Source organism: Amphiura filiformis, chromosome 10 (assembly GCF_039555335.1).
Source record: "Amphiura filiformis chromosome 10, Afil_fr2py, whole genome shotgun sequence".
NCBI lineage: Eukaryota > Metazoa > Echinodermata > Ophiuroidea > Amphilepidida > Amphiuridae > Amphiura > Amphiura filiformis.
The window spans coordinates 67548817-67561869 of record NC_092637.1 but is presented as its reverse complement, the minus strand read 5'-3'; the positions used below and the strand labels follow the sequence as shown (position 1 = coordinate 67561869).

The following is a 13053-nucleotide window of genomic DNA, read 5'->3' as shown; positions in this document are numbered from 1 at the left end:
TTAGTCCTCAGTCCTGTCTATTTGAGTTAATATGCCTTAATGTTTTAGGCGTATTTGAGAATAAACAGGAAAGATGTGGATTTAGCCTATAAAGAAATGTTCATGATATTATGGTTTGTATGAACATAATCTATTCTCTAACCTGAAATAGGTTAGGCCTAAAGACGGGTTTGTGATATCGAACGTATAGAGATTCCTTCGCTAATGATAGAATCATCAGGAGAGAATGCCAGCGCACTTTCTATCGGATGTCCTATGTCCAAAACGAAGGAGCATAAAACGGAGAAAAATGGTGAGGGGGGTGATAGAGTTACGCAATCTAATGTTCAGATATCGGTAGGCCTATATTTTAAGCGAATAGATAGGTATAGCTATATATTTTACCTTCGTGCAAATTCATTGCTAAGTTTTAGGTAAAAGAAACTATGTTTTTGCTATGCAAAAATGCGTATAGAAGTTGTAATATGGGTGGTTGTGAAGAAATTCCAACCAAATGGCCATTAATTCCGTATAGGAAAATAGACACTTGAGTTTCTCTATTTTTGAGAAACTTATAGAAAGCTATCGTAGGACGCGTTTCGATTAATGGTGATCAAGGCTTAGTTGATCTTTTTATTAATCTCATCAGCTACATTTTGCTCAGCTTAATTTTAAGATCACCTAGTATTTTGGTATATTTGTTCACAGTAGAAACATGGATCTGCATACCTAATTAACTTAGGTCTAAAGTGCCTAACTTTTGACATTTGCAGTTTGGTCCATTTTTAGTGACAGAGTTTTTCTCTAAAATGGCAAATGCAATGTCTATTATGACATTGTGTAGGCCTATGCTAATATTTAGTGGCAGAAATCATGTTCTACTATGAAAATTAAGCATGAGTGGTTTTGATTTCATTAAAATTGATGTCTTTTCTTTATTAGAAAAGAGTAGACCTATTACTAGGCCTACATATGATCATGATAATGAAAATCTAGTTGGTACAATAGGTATAAAGTTTGTATTTGGTATAAACTGAGGAGTAGGCTCTATAATTTAAGTGCCTTCATAGTGAATCAATAAGTAGGCCTTTATGATTATGCTACTTTTAGTCCATTTAATTAAATCCATTATGTTGCGTTGCTTAAGCGCATTTTATATAATGGAGTAATTACTGGTCTCAGTAAAAAGCATAATGTTTGAAAAGGTCACAATAATGAAATCACGGACTGTTTAACCAAAAACTAGTGTCACGAAATGTCATAAACCCGTGCTATAAGAAAGAAAGAAAGAAAGAAAGAAAGAAAGAAAAAGAAAGAAAGAAAAAAAGAAAGAAAAAAAAGAAAGAAAGAAAGATTAAGAAAGAAAGAAAAAAAAGAAAAAAGAAAGAAAGAAAGAAAGGCTGAGAAAAAGAAGGAAAGAAAGAAAGGCTGAGAGAAAGAAAGAAAGAAATAAGGAAAAAAAAAAAAAAGAAAGAAAGAAAGAAAAAACGAAAGAAAGAAGCAAAGAAAGAAAGAGAGAAAGATTGTAGTATCCCTGTCAAGCAAAATTGCTTTGATTTTTGGGATATCTACAAATTTCAAATGTCTCCCTAACACAGAATATTCTGCATCAGAAAATGTTTTTCATTTGCTAAGTTTATGACGAATTTTTTGTTTATATTGGCCAAGTCCTGAAGTGTTTTGGACTTCTTGGATTTTAAGAGTATTTTGGAATTTAAGTGACAGGTTTTGGACTTAATTTTGTCCTTATTTTGTCTCTTAACACCCTTGTTTTGAAACTTTCTTTTATTTGCCATTTTACACTATCAAGTATCAAACTGTTGATATTTTGTTTGACTCAAGTAGTATTATGGTATTTTCTCGCATATTTGACACATAGATCTCTCTAAAAAAGAGCCAACTTTAGATTTTAAGTTGGCGAGCTGCATGCCTTTGGTTTCTCTTCTAGTCCTTCTTGGTCTTGAAACTTCTTCATGATTGGCTTGGTGATTGGCTTGGTGATTGGTTTGGTGATTGGCTTGGTGCTGCATGCCTTTGGTTTCTTCTTCTTGTCCTTCTTGGTCACAGTACCGGAAGCTGTGTGAGATGTGTCTCTGACTGTCCTGTTGGAGTACAAGACACAAACTAACTTATTCTCAATTAAACTCTCAACATGCCTAAATTGCATTATATGTTAAAGTGCACATTTTTATAAACCAATTCCATGTTATTGTTTATTCAGACATTGAAGATCCTGTTTTGGAGTCATGCCCTGTAAACCAAACAGCCAACACAGATCCAGGTAAAGCAACCGCAATGATTGTATGGCAAGGGCCTACTGCTACCGATAACTCCGGCGTTAACCCTACAGTTATGTGCGATCCGGCATCTGGGACTGACTTCGTTATTGGAAAAATGAATGTAACGTGTACAGCTGTGGATGGATTCGGAAATGTCAATAATTGCTCATTTTACGTTGATGTCATGGGTAAGAATTATGTTTTTAGATCAAATCGACTGACAATATATCATTATGTGAATATGCTATTGGTGTGTCGGCAATAAACACAACAAATAAAACCGTATTTAAACACTTTCAATTTACCCTATTCCATTTGTGTTAATGTTTATTATCAGACAATGAAGACCCTGTTTTGGCGTCCTGCCCTGCAAACATAACAACCAACACAGATCCAGGTCAACCAACCGCAATGATTGAATGGCAAGGACCTATTGCTACCGATAACTCCGGCGTTAACCCTACGGTTATGTGCGATCCGGTATCTGGAACTGACTTTGTTATTGGAAAAATAAATGTAACGTGCACAGCTTTGGATGGATTCGGGAATGTCAATAATTGCTCATTTTACATTGATGTCAATGGTAACGGTTCTGTTTTTCTTATAACATCAAATTGACTTATATCATTGTATATCACTGTGTGAATATGCTATTGTTGTGTCGCGAGTAAACACAAAAAATAAAACCGTATATAATCACTTTCAAAATTATCAAATTACATTTGTATTAATGTTAATTTTCAGACAATGAAGACCCTGTTTTGGCGTCCTGCCCTGCAAACCAAACAACCAACACAGATCCAGGTCAACCAACCGCAATGGTTGTATGGCAATTACCTATTGCTACCGATAACTCCGGCCTTAACGCTACAGTTATGTGCGATCCGGCATCGGGAACTGACTTTGTTTTAGGGAAAACAAATGTAACGTGCACAGCTTGGGATGGATTCGGAAATGTCAACAATTGCTCATTTTACGTCGATGTCAAGGGTAAGAGTTCTGTTTTTCTTTTTGTTTTGCAAAGGAAAGATAAACTTTCGTTCCTTCCAAAATTGGCTTTCGATGGATATGGAAATAACTGGTTGCTGATTTAACATGAGTAAGATTTAACGTTCTTGTACCAGATATTCGGTCAATTACAGGGAAAGTGACTCCCGATATAAAGAAAATAATCAACCAAGATTAAAGTAATTTTGTTTCGGTAATTGAAGGTGTGGGGTCAAAGGACGTTGCGTCACTTTTTCCATGAAAGTTACATTATTTTTAATTGATTTTTTTCTGATGGCTCTCTTTTGCCATTTGTGGATCTTATTAATATGAATATTAATGGTAGCATTGCTCCAAGCAAGCACTGTAATATTAAACTGGGAAGTATTTAAGTGCACTACCGAGAAAACAACTTTCTTTCTGTAATAAAGTGTTTGAGATTACAAAGAATCCAGATAGCTCTTGACATGTGTTTAGAGACATTATCTGTATGGTTATTCCATGTACGAATATCATCAATCATTACTGCCACAAATTTCATACGTAGGTTCTATACGTAAATACATGTTGAAGTTTCGTATTATCTAGACTATAATCAATACGCTTAGCATTCACAAAACCTTTTTGTATATTTATTCAGTACGATGAAATGCATCTCGATAGCATTAATGAAAATATGTTTGATTTAAACAATGCCGTGTTGCTTATAACATCATATTGACTGACAATATGTGACTGTCCACGGCGAATGAGCCGTAAATTCCTCCCCGGTCAATTTTGTTTTATTTCGTGTTTAAAAATAAACATCATAAACTTAAAAATGGTATATCATTTGACTTCAAACGATATCCAGAAGAGGGGTTATGGTTTGTTAAACTTTGCTCCTTCAACAAAATTATAGCTTTTACGTTTTTACATGTGTCTCTTTTTCCACATTGCTGGCAATAAATATCAAACAGTCATAATTGGCGGTCATTTCAAATCATCCCCAAGTCAACGAGGTTTAAGAAAGTTCTCTCATTGTTAATTGTTGGTTATGCATACCTGTACAAAATACAATGCCTGGTAACCCACCACTTGAACAGGATTTAGCAAAAGCAAACAAAGACCAGAGCTATTAAAAGTTCTATAGCCATCTAAGGTAGAAGCTTATTATCCACTTCAACAATAGGATTATTGATTAGTTTTGACTATCTAAATGAGACGGATGTCGGGCCAGCTTAAGTTACCGATGAATATGACCTTCGTACACATTTTACACCGTAACTCAGAATACAATTTAGGGAATTTACGGCTCATTTGTGCTGCCGGGTCACATATATCATTGTGTGGATATGCAATTGTTGTGTCGACTATAAATAAGACAAACAAAATCATATTTAAACACTTTAAATTTACTCAATTCCAATTGTTTTATTGTTTATTATCAGACAATGAAGACCCTGTTTTGGAGTTCTGTTTTTCTTTTTCTTTTGTTTTTAGTCTTTGTTCAATCATATTCTAGTCTCATATTTGTATTACAAGTATCACAACAAATAAAACCGTATTTAAACATGTTCAATTTACCCGATTCAATTTGTGTTAATGTTTATTATCAGACAATGAAGATCCTGTTTTGGCGTCCTGCCCTGCAAACCAAACAACCAATACAGATCCAGGTCAACCAACCGCAATGATTGTATGGCAAGGGCCTATTGCTACCGATAATTCCGGCGTTAACCCTGCAGTTATGTGCGATCCTGCATCGGGAACTGACTTTGTTATTGGGATAACAAATGTAACGTGCACAGCTTTGGATGGATTCGGGAATGTCAATAACTGCTCATTTTACGTTGATATCAAGGGTAAGAGTTCTGTTTTTCTTTTGATTTTGTTTTTAGTCTTTGTTCAATCATGTGCTAGTCTCATATTTGTATTACAAGTATCACAACAAATAAAACCGTATTTAAACACTTTCAATTTACTCAATTCCAATTGTTTTATTATTGTTTATTATCAGATAATGAAGACCCTGTTTTGGCGTCCTGCCCTGCAAACCAAATAACCAACACAGATCCAGGTCAACCAACCGCAATGATTGAATGGCAAGGACCTATTGCTACCGATAACTCCGGCCTTAACACTACTGTTATGTGTGACCCGGCATCAGGAACTGACTTTGTTATTGGTAAAATAAATGTAACGTGCACAGCTTTGGATGGCTTCGGGAATGTCAATAATTGCTCATTTTACGTTGATGTCAAGGGTAAGAGTTCTGTTTTTCTTATAACATCAAATTGACTGACAATATCATTGTGTGAATATGTTAGTGTTTGTTGGCAGTAAACAGGACAAACAAACCCGTATTCAAACAATTTCAATTTACTAAATTCCATTTGTGTTATTGTTTATTCAGACATTGAAGATCCTGTTTTGGAGTCCTGCCCTGCAAACCAAACAACCAACACAGATCCAGGTCAACCAACCGCAATGATTGAATGGCAAGGGCCTATTGCTACAGATAACTCCGGCGTTACCCCTACAGTTATGTGCTATCCTGCATCGGGAATTGACTTTGTTATTGGTAAAATAAATGTAACGTGCACAGCTGTGGATGGATTCGGAAATGTCAATAATTGCTCATTTTACGTTGATATCAAGGGTAAGAGTTCTGTTTTTCTTATAACATCAAATTGACTGACACTATATCGTTATGAATTCGGCAGACAGCCGAATCCGGATTCGGCTTTTGGTAAAGTCATTTTACGCATTCATTACTTTTGAATTTGAGAATAAGGGATCAATGCTATACAATATAGAGGGTAGCATATCAATTTTTTAACGGCGATCAGATGATAACCGCATAGTAAGGATTCAAAAGAGGGTGGCATACAGGGTTAGCCAACGGTGACTCACAGTACAGTCAAAGACGATAACCGTTAAAAAAATCGATATGCTGCCCTCTATAGGTAAAGCATTGATCCATTGTTCTCTAATTCAAAAGTAATGCATGCCAAAAATGAATTTACCAAAAGCCGAATCCGGATTCGGCCGTCTGCCGAATTCATAACGATATCATTGCGTGAATATGCTATTGTTGTGTCCCCAGTAAACACAACAAAAAAACCGCATTCAAACACTTTCAATTTACCCAATATCATTTTGTGTTAATGTGTCTTATCAGACAACGAAGGCCCTGTTTTGGAGTCCTGCCCTGCAAACCAAACAACCAACACAGATCCAGGTCAGCCAACCGCAATGATTGTATGGCAAGGGCCTATTGCTACCGATAACTCCGGCCTTAACGCTACAGTTATGTGCGATCCGGCATCTGGAACTGACTTTGTTATCGGGAAAATAAATGTAACGTGCACAGCTTTGGATGGATTCGGGAATATCAATAATTGCTCATTTTACGTTGATGTCAAGGGTAAGAGTTCTGTTTTTCTTTTGCTTTCGTTTTTAGTCTTTGTTCAATCATATGCTAGTCTCATATTTGTATTACAAGTATCACAACAAATAAAACCGTATTTAAACACTTTCAATTTACTCAATTCCAATTGTTTTATTATTGTTTATTATCAGATAATGAAGACCCTGTTTTGGCGTCCTGCCCTGCAAACCAAATAACCAACACAGATGCAGGTCAACCAACCGCAATGATTGAATGGCAAGGACCTATTGCTACCGATAACTCCGGACTTAGCACTACTGTTATGTGTGATCCGGCATCAGGAACTGACTTTGTTATTGGTAAAATAAATGTAACGTGCACAGCTTTAGATGGATTCGGAAATGTCAATTATTGTTCATTTTACGTTGATGTCAAGGGTAAGAGCTTTGTTTTTCTTATAACATCAAATTGACTGACAATATCATTATGTGCATATGCTAGGCAGTGTGTTGGCAGTAAACAGGACAAACAAACCCGTATTCAGACAATTTCAATTTACTAAATTCCATTTGTGTTGTTGTTTATTCAGACATTGAAGATCCTGTTTTGGAGTCCTGCCCTGCAAACCAAACAACCAACACAGATCCGGGTCAACCAACCGCAATGATTGAATGGCAAGAGCCTATTGCTACAGATAATTCCGGCGTTAAACCTACAGTTATGTGCGATCCTGCATCGGGAATTGACTTTGTTATTGGTAAAATAAATGTAACGTGCACAGCTGTGGATGGATTCGGAAATGTCAATAATTGCTCATTTTACGTTGATGTCAAGGGTAAGAGTTCTGTTTTTCTTATAACATCAAATTGACTGACAATATATCATTATGTGAATATGCTATTTGTTGTGTCGGCAGTAAACACAACAAAAAAAACCGCATTCAAACACTTTCAATTTACCCAATATCATTTTGGGTTAATGTGTCTTATCAGACAACGAAGGCCCTGTTTTGGAGTCCTGCCCTGCAAACCAAACAACCAACACAGATCCAGGTCAACCAACCGCAATGATTGTATGGCAAGGGCCTATTGCTTCTGATAACTCCGGCCTTAACGCTACAGTTATGTGCGATCCGGCATCTGGAACTGACTTTGTTTTCGGGAAAACAAATGTAACGTGCACAGCTTTGGATGGATTCGGGAATATCAATAATTGCTCATTTTACATTGATGTCAAGGGTAAGGTTTCTGTTTTTCTTTTGATTTGTTTATTTTCAAACATGTTCAAGTTTAATTTGTGTTACAAGTATCAGTTTCATATCATTGCCAATTTCATATAATTATTTACCAGTATCATTATTGTTATAATTATCATCTAGTATGTAGGTCCTAATAATTGTTCTCAATTGTAAAGGTCTGTATACACTATTTTGCAAATACCTTTCCCACTGCCTGTCACCTAATGTGCATCTGTTTTCCTCGGAGTTGTTTGGATTTTGTTTGTCTTTGGCCAAAGAAAGACATATGCTCGTTCTTTACCAAATTGCCTTGATATAATAACCACCGAAGCGTATGTTATAGGCTTTAATCAATAATAATTCATTTCACCAACCATGTATATTTCAATCATCATTGGATTTAATCTTGAATCTTTCAACAGACAATGAAGATCCTGCGATGGAGACCTGCCTTACAGATCAAATAGCTAACACCGATTCTGGCCAACCAACCGCCATGGTTATATGGGAAGATCCAGGGGCTACGGATAATTCCGGCAGCAGCCCTACAGTAATCTGCGACCCCCCATCGGGTGCGAGGTTCCCTATTGGACAAACCCTTGTAACGTGCACGGCTTTTGATGGATATGGAAATAACGACAGTTGCTCATTTAACGTGTTTATTCATGGTAAGATTGAACTTTCTAGTATCAGGTTTGAGCCAGTAAATGTATTGCCTCAATCTCAAGGAAACGAGCTATGATCTGGTACTTAAAAATAACATTTGCCACGCGCGTCGCAGGGTTCGGAGGATCGCCATCTTTCGTGGCAATCCGTGACAATACTCTGACATCGGAGGATTGCCACGTGTTTGGATTTGTTAGAAGATTCCTAAAAATTGAGTTGCCATCCTCCACCGTCGGGAATTCCCACGTAATGCGTGCCGATCCTCCGAACCCCTAGAGGATTCCCACATACTGCGTACCTCTACCATAGGATGATTCCCACACAAAGTGGTTTGTTCCTCCAAATCCTTAGAGGAGGATTCCAACACACAGCATGGCGATCCGCCACTATCGGAGGATAGCCACTCATTGATCCTCCACCGTTGCGGATTCGCACACACTGTTTGACAATCCTCCAACGGTAGAGTTCTTCCACGAGCGAAAGGTCATTTCCACATACTTGTTGCCTGGTTAACAGCAGAAAGCAGAAGACGTCCCAACTTTGGAATCTTTTATGAAAGACTTCCCAAGTTTTGTTGGGTTTTTGCTTGCAAATTCTGAATTCTTAATTTCATATTTGATAAAAGTACTTTGTATCTAAATTCGATGCGCTGGGTTGGTTATTTATTCTATAATTGTAAATATGGGTTAGTTTCTCCATTTTAAGTTCATGATTGTGTATGCTTATATATTTATGTATTCTGTGTATTTAAAATATTCTGTTAAATTATTTTGATGTATTTTGATGTATATTTTAATGTAACCCCTGGGCCTCATGGAAGAACAGAGGATACCTTAAAACATCCAATGAATGTGTAACCCAGGCAAAAGAAGAAATAAAACAAACAAACAAACAAACAAACAAACTTTGATTAATATACCCGTAAAAAGTATGAATATATCCAATTCTTCCATAAGATCAATATTAAATTTGTAAGAGATTGCTTAAGCTTGAGTTGAAAATAATAAAAAATAATAATCATAGTGATGGTTTAATGGTTGATATGAGATAGCAGGGTTTGGGTATGGTATGATATTAGATTTTGTTTAAAAATATTAATAATGAGAAAAAAAAATGCTAGAAAGGGTTGTTTGTAATTAAAAATCCGTCGAATGCACTACCGGTGTAGACCATATATAGCTTGCTGGATGGGGTCCTCTCGCTATTCCGAAGGTCCGCCATTCCGAAGATTCGCTATTCCGAAGGTTCGCTTTTCCGAACGTGTAATTTTACCATTCGCTATTCCGAATGTAATTTAAGGTTCGCTATTCCGAAAAAACGGTTCTCTTTTCCGAAGGTTCTCTATTCCGAAAATTCCCTAAACACAAACAGCAGTTGTTGTTTTTGTTTGGGTTTTTTTTTCCCTTCTCATTTTTCAGGATCTACTCGCATAAAATTAATTCAGTATATATGTTCCACAACAAATCGGACCCGTTTGTCTGTCTGTTTGTATTGTTCCAGTCTTTAGTTATTATTATTATTATTTTGTTATATTAAAAATAAGCTATTTGATAAATTTTGTTAGCTCGCTTGGCCTTGTATGCAGATTATCACTTTTGCATTTCATTGTTCTTGTTCTGCAGAACTATACACCATTTACCATGTTAATTTATCGTTGCATTAAACATTTTGGTGTAGATTTAATTTACCAAATATTGCATTTAATATATAGTTACCTGCTATGTAAGTTATAATTTAGCTCATTATATAGACTCGTTGCAAGTGAACGTGCAATCATGTGCTTAAGCTTTCACCCGGGCTAATTTTACATTTTTGCCTGTTTTATATTATAATGGGATTTTACAACCCTTTTACACCTACTGTGTAGGTTTGGTTGTTATTTTCAACATCATTACTCATTGATTTATAATTGAAAGCATAGCTCTTGTGATAATAAGTTTATACCTAACCCACAAGGCATATATCTTGCTATTGTATTTATTATTATTCTAAAATTGTGTTTATCATAATTATTTAATACTAACCTTTGTAAAGGGTGCCACAACAACACGCTCTGCGTTCAGTGGCATCCTCATCATTTCACCATATTATACGATGTTTGTAAAAGCTTTTTTATATTGTATTTATTTAATGGATGAATTTGATGAAATAAAACTGAACTGAACTGAACTGAACAGGTTCTCTATACCGAAAACAGAAAGGTTCTCTATTCCAAATATGAAAAAAGGTTCTCAATTCCGAATATTCAAATATGGGTTCTCTATTCCAAAAACGACTAAAGGTTCTTCATTCCGAAACAAGTCACCGTGTTCTCTACTCCGAATATGAAAAAAGGGCCCTACCCCGTAGATTTATCCTTTGCCCATCTTGGCCCCAGAGGTCAAAGGTCACGGGCCCCAGATTTCGGAATGGATAACGCTTTTTTCATATTCGGAATACAGAACCTTTTTTCACTTTCGGATTAGAGAACACGGTGGCTTATATCGGAAAAAAGAACCTTCTTTCGTTTTCGGAATAGAGAACCCATTTTTTCATATTCGGAATAGAGAACCCTTTTTCATATTCGGAATAGAGAACCTTTTCTGTTTTCGGAATAGAGAACCTTCGTAATAGAGAACCTTTTTAATTTTCGGAATAGTGAACCTTCGGAATAGCGAACCTTCGGAATAGCGAACCTTCGGAATAGCGAAGTTCGCCCGCTTGTATCCCGTCAGCTGCCAGGTTTTAAAACAAATTACAATTACATGATCGGTGTTCCAGAAATTTCAATATCTTAATTGTTTTCCATATCGTTTCAGATATTATACGGGATTGCTTTGATTTGGTGTCTAATGGAGATTACCCATCTGGCATCTACACAATAAATCCAAGTGATGGTTTGTCATTTCAAGTGTATTGTGATATGAGCACAGATAACGCGGGGTGGACTGTATTCCAGCGCCGATTTGACGGATCGGTAAACTTCTACCGCGGCTGGACTGACTATGAGAATGGTTTTGGTGATGTGAGTGGTGAGTACTGGGCAGGTCTCAGGCTCATACATCTATTGACATCAGGAAATCCCTCAATCTTACGTGTAGAGTTAGAAGCGTTTGACGGCGACAAAGCGTACGCTGAGTATCAGACATTTGCTGTGGGTGATTCGTCATCTAATTATGTCCTAACCATTGGGTCATACAGTGGCAACGCTGGTGATTCATTGGCGTATCATAATAACGAGGCATTCACTACGTATGATAGGGACCAGGATAGGTCTAGAGATAACTGTGCTGTATCCCGGAAAGGTGCCTGGTGGTATGGTAACTGTGCATATTCCAACCTGAACGGCCAATACCTTGGTCCTACAGGAACCAATGATAATTCAGGGATGACATGGTACTACTGGAAATCAAGTTGGCAATCCCATAAGACCTCTGTAATGAAGGTCAGACGTGTTCCATAGATGAAACCAATTCACTCATCTCTAAAAAAGATTTAAGATCACAATAGTAGACACATTCAATATTCCGTATTATCTTTCCCATTTCTGGCTTCATAATTTATCCTACAGTTATAATTATACAGAAATCAACAACTAACATTGAGCATAAATAAAGTGACTGTTGTAACAGTGATTTAAATAATTATGCACATTTAGATCCCGGATTTAGATATACCAATGCTATACCCCTGGCACCATGGTCGCTGTTAAATTGTACTCTTTTGCAATTTAAAAATCGACTGCTCAGTGCCAGAAGTGGGTAAGTGCAATAGCTGCCATGTGTAGATGAGTACAATATACTGTGTGTATATTGCCAAATTTTCACAGGACAGCTGTTGCACTTACCCACTTCTGGCACCGAGAGTGCAGTCGAAATATGAAAATTAAAATGAAAGTAAAATGTACAATGCTGCATAATTATGTAAATATATTTGTGTTTATAGTGTGGATGGGGTGGGTGGGTATGTGGTTGATTGGTTCCGCTGTGTGTTGAAATTAATATGGGTGCGGTGTAAGTAATCTATTCACAGACTTTTGAATATTATTTACATTTTTAGAACTATTGTTTTGAAATAACTTTATTTTGTATTGTTTCCATTTCTGGACTCGTTATTTATTCAGCAATTATAGTTATATACCAACAACCATCATTGACCACAAATGTAGTGAGTTTCTTAATGTATGTTTATATGACATATTATACTTAGCTAATGTCGAGTTCTATTGGTAAAACTTTGCTGAAATTTTTTTGAATATTTTAATATTATTGTAATGTAACTAACATAGTAATTCCCGAGCCTTGTATATTTTCAGTTCGAACCATGTACAATTTATACTTGGGTGTGCATTAATAATTGTTGCTGTACGAAAAATTAATGATTGCAGTTAACTCGTTTCTTTTATATTTTAGAATGGGCTATTCTATTTGAAATACAAACACCCCTATGGAAGACATGACCTTAATCTCTCATACAGGGGGTATAGATTTCAAACGGAAACTCCTATTCAGGTAACCATAAAAAATTCACACTCCTCAAAGATTAGAGCCATG

At 36.3% G+C, this 13053-nt stretch overlaps 1 protein-coding gene across 1 annotated transcript; it reads left to right on the top strand.

The window, feature by feature from the left end:
- Positions 1-2274: 2274 nt before the first annotated feature.
- On the top strand, positions 2275-12651 carry LOC140163294 (hyalin-like). The gene is made up of 12 exons (XM_072186691.1): positions 2275-2446; positions 2596-2841; positions 3003-3248; positions 4844-5089; positions 5245-5490; positions 5641-5886; positions 6409-6654; positions 6810-7055; positions 7208-7453; positions 7611-7856; positions 8278-8523; positions 11320-12651. Exons 1-12 carry the CDS (start codon positions 2275-2277, stop codon positions 11961-11963), a joined length of 3276 nt encoding a protein of 1091 aa, XP_072042792.1. The 3' UTR covers positions 11964-12651.
- The last annotated feature ends 402 nt before the right edge of the window (positions 12652-13053 follow it).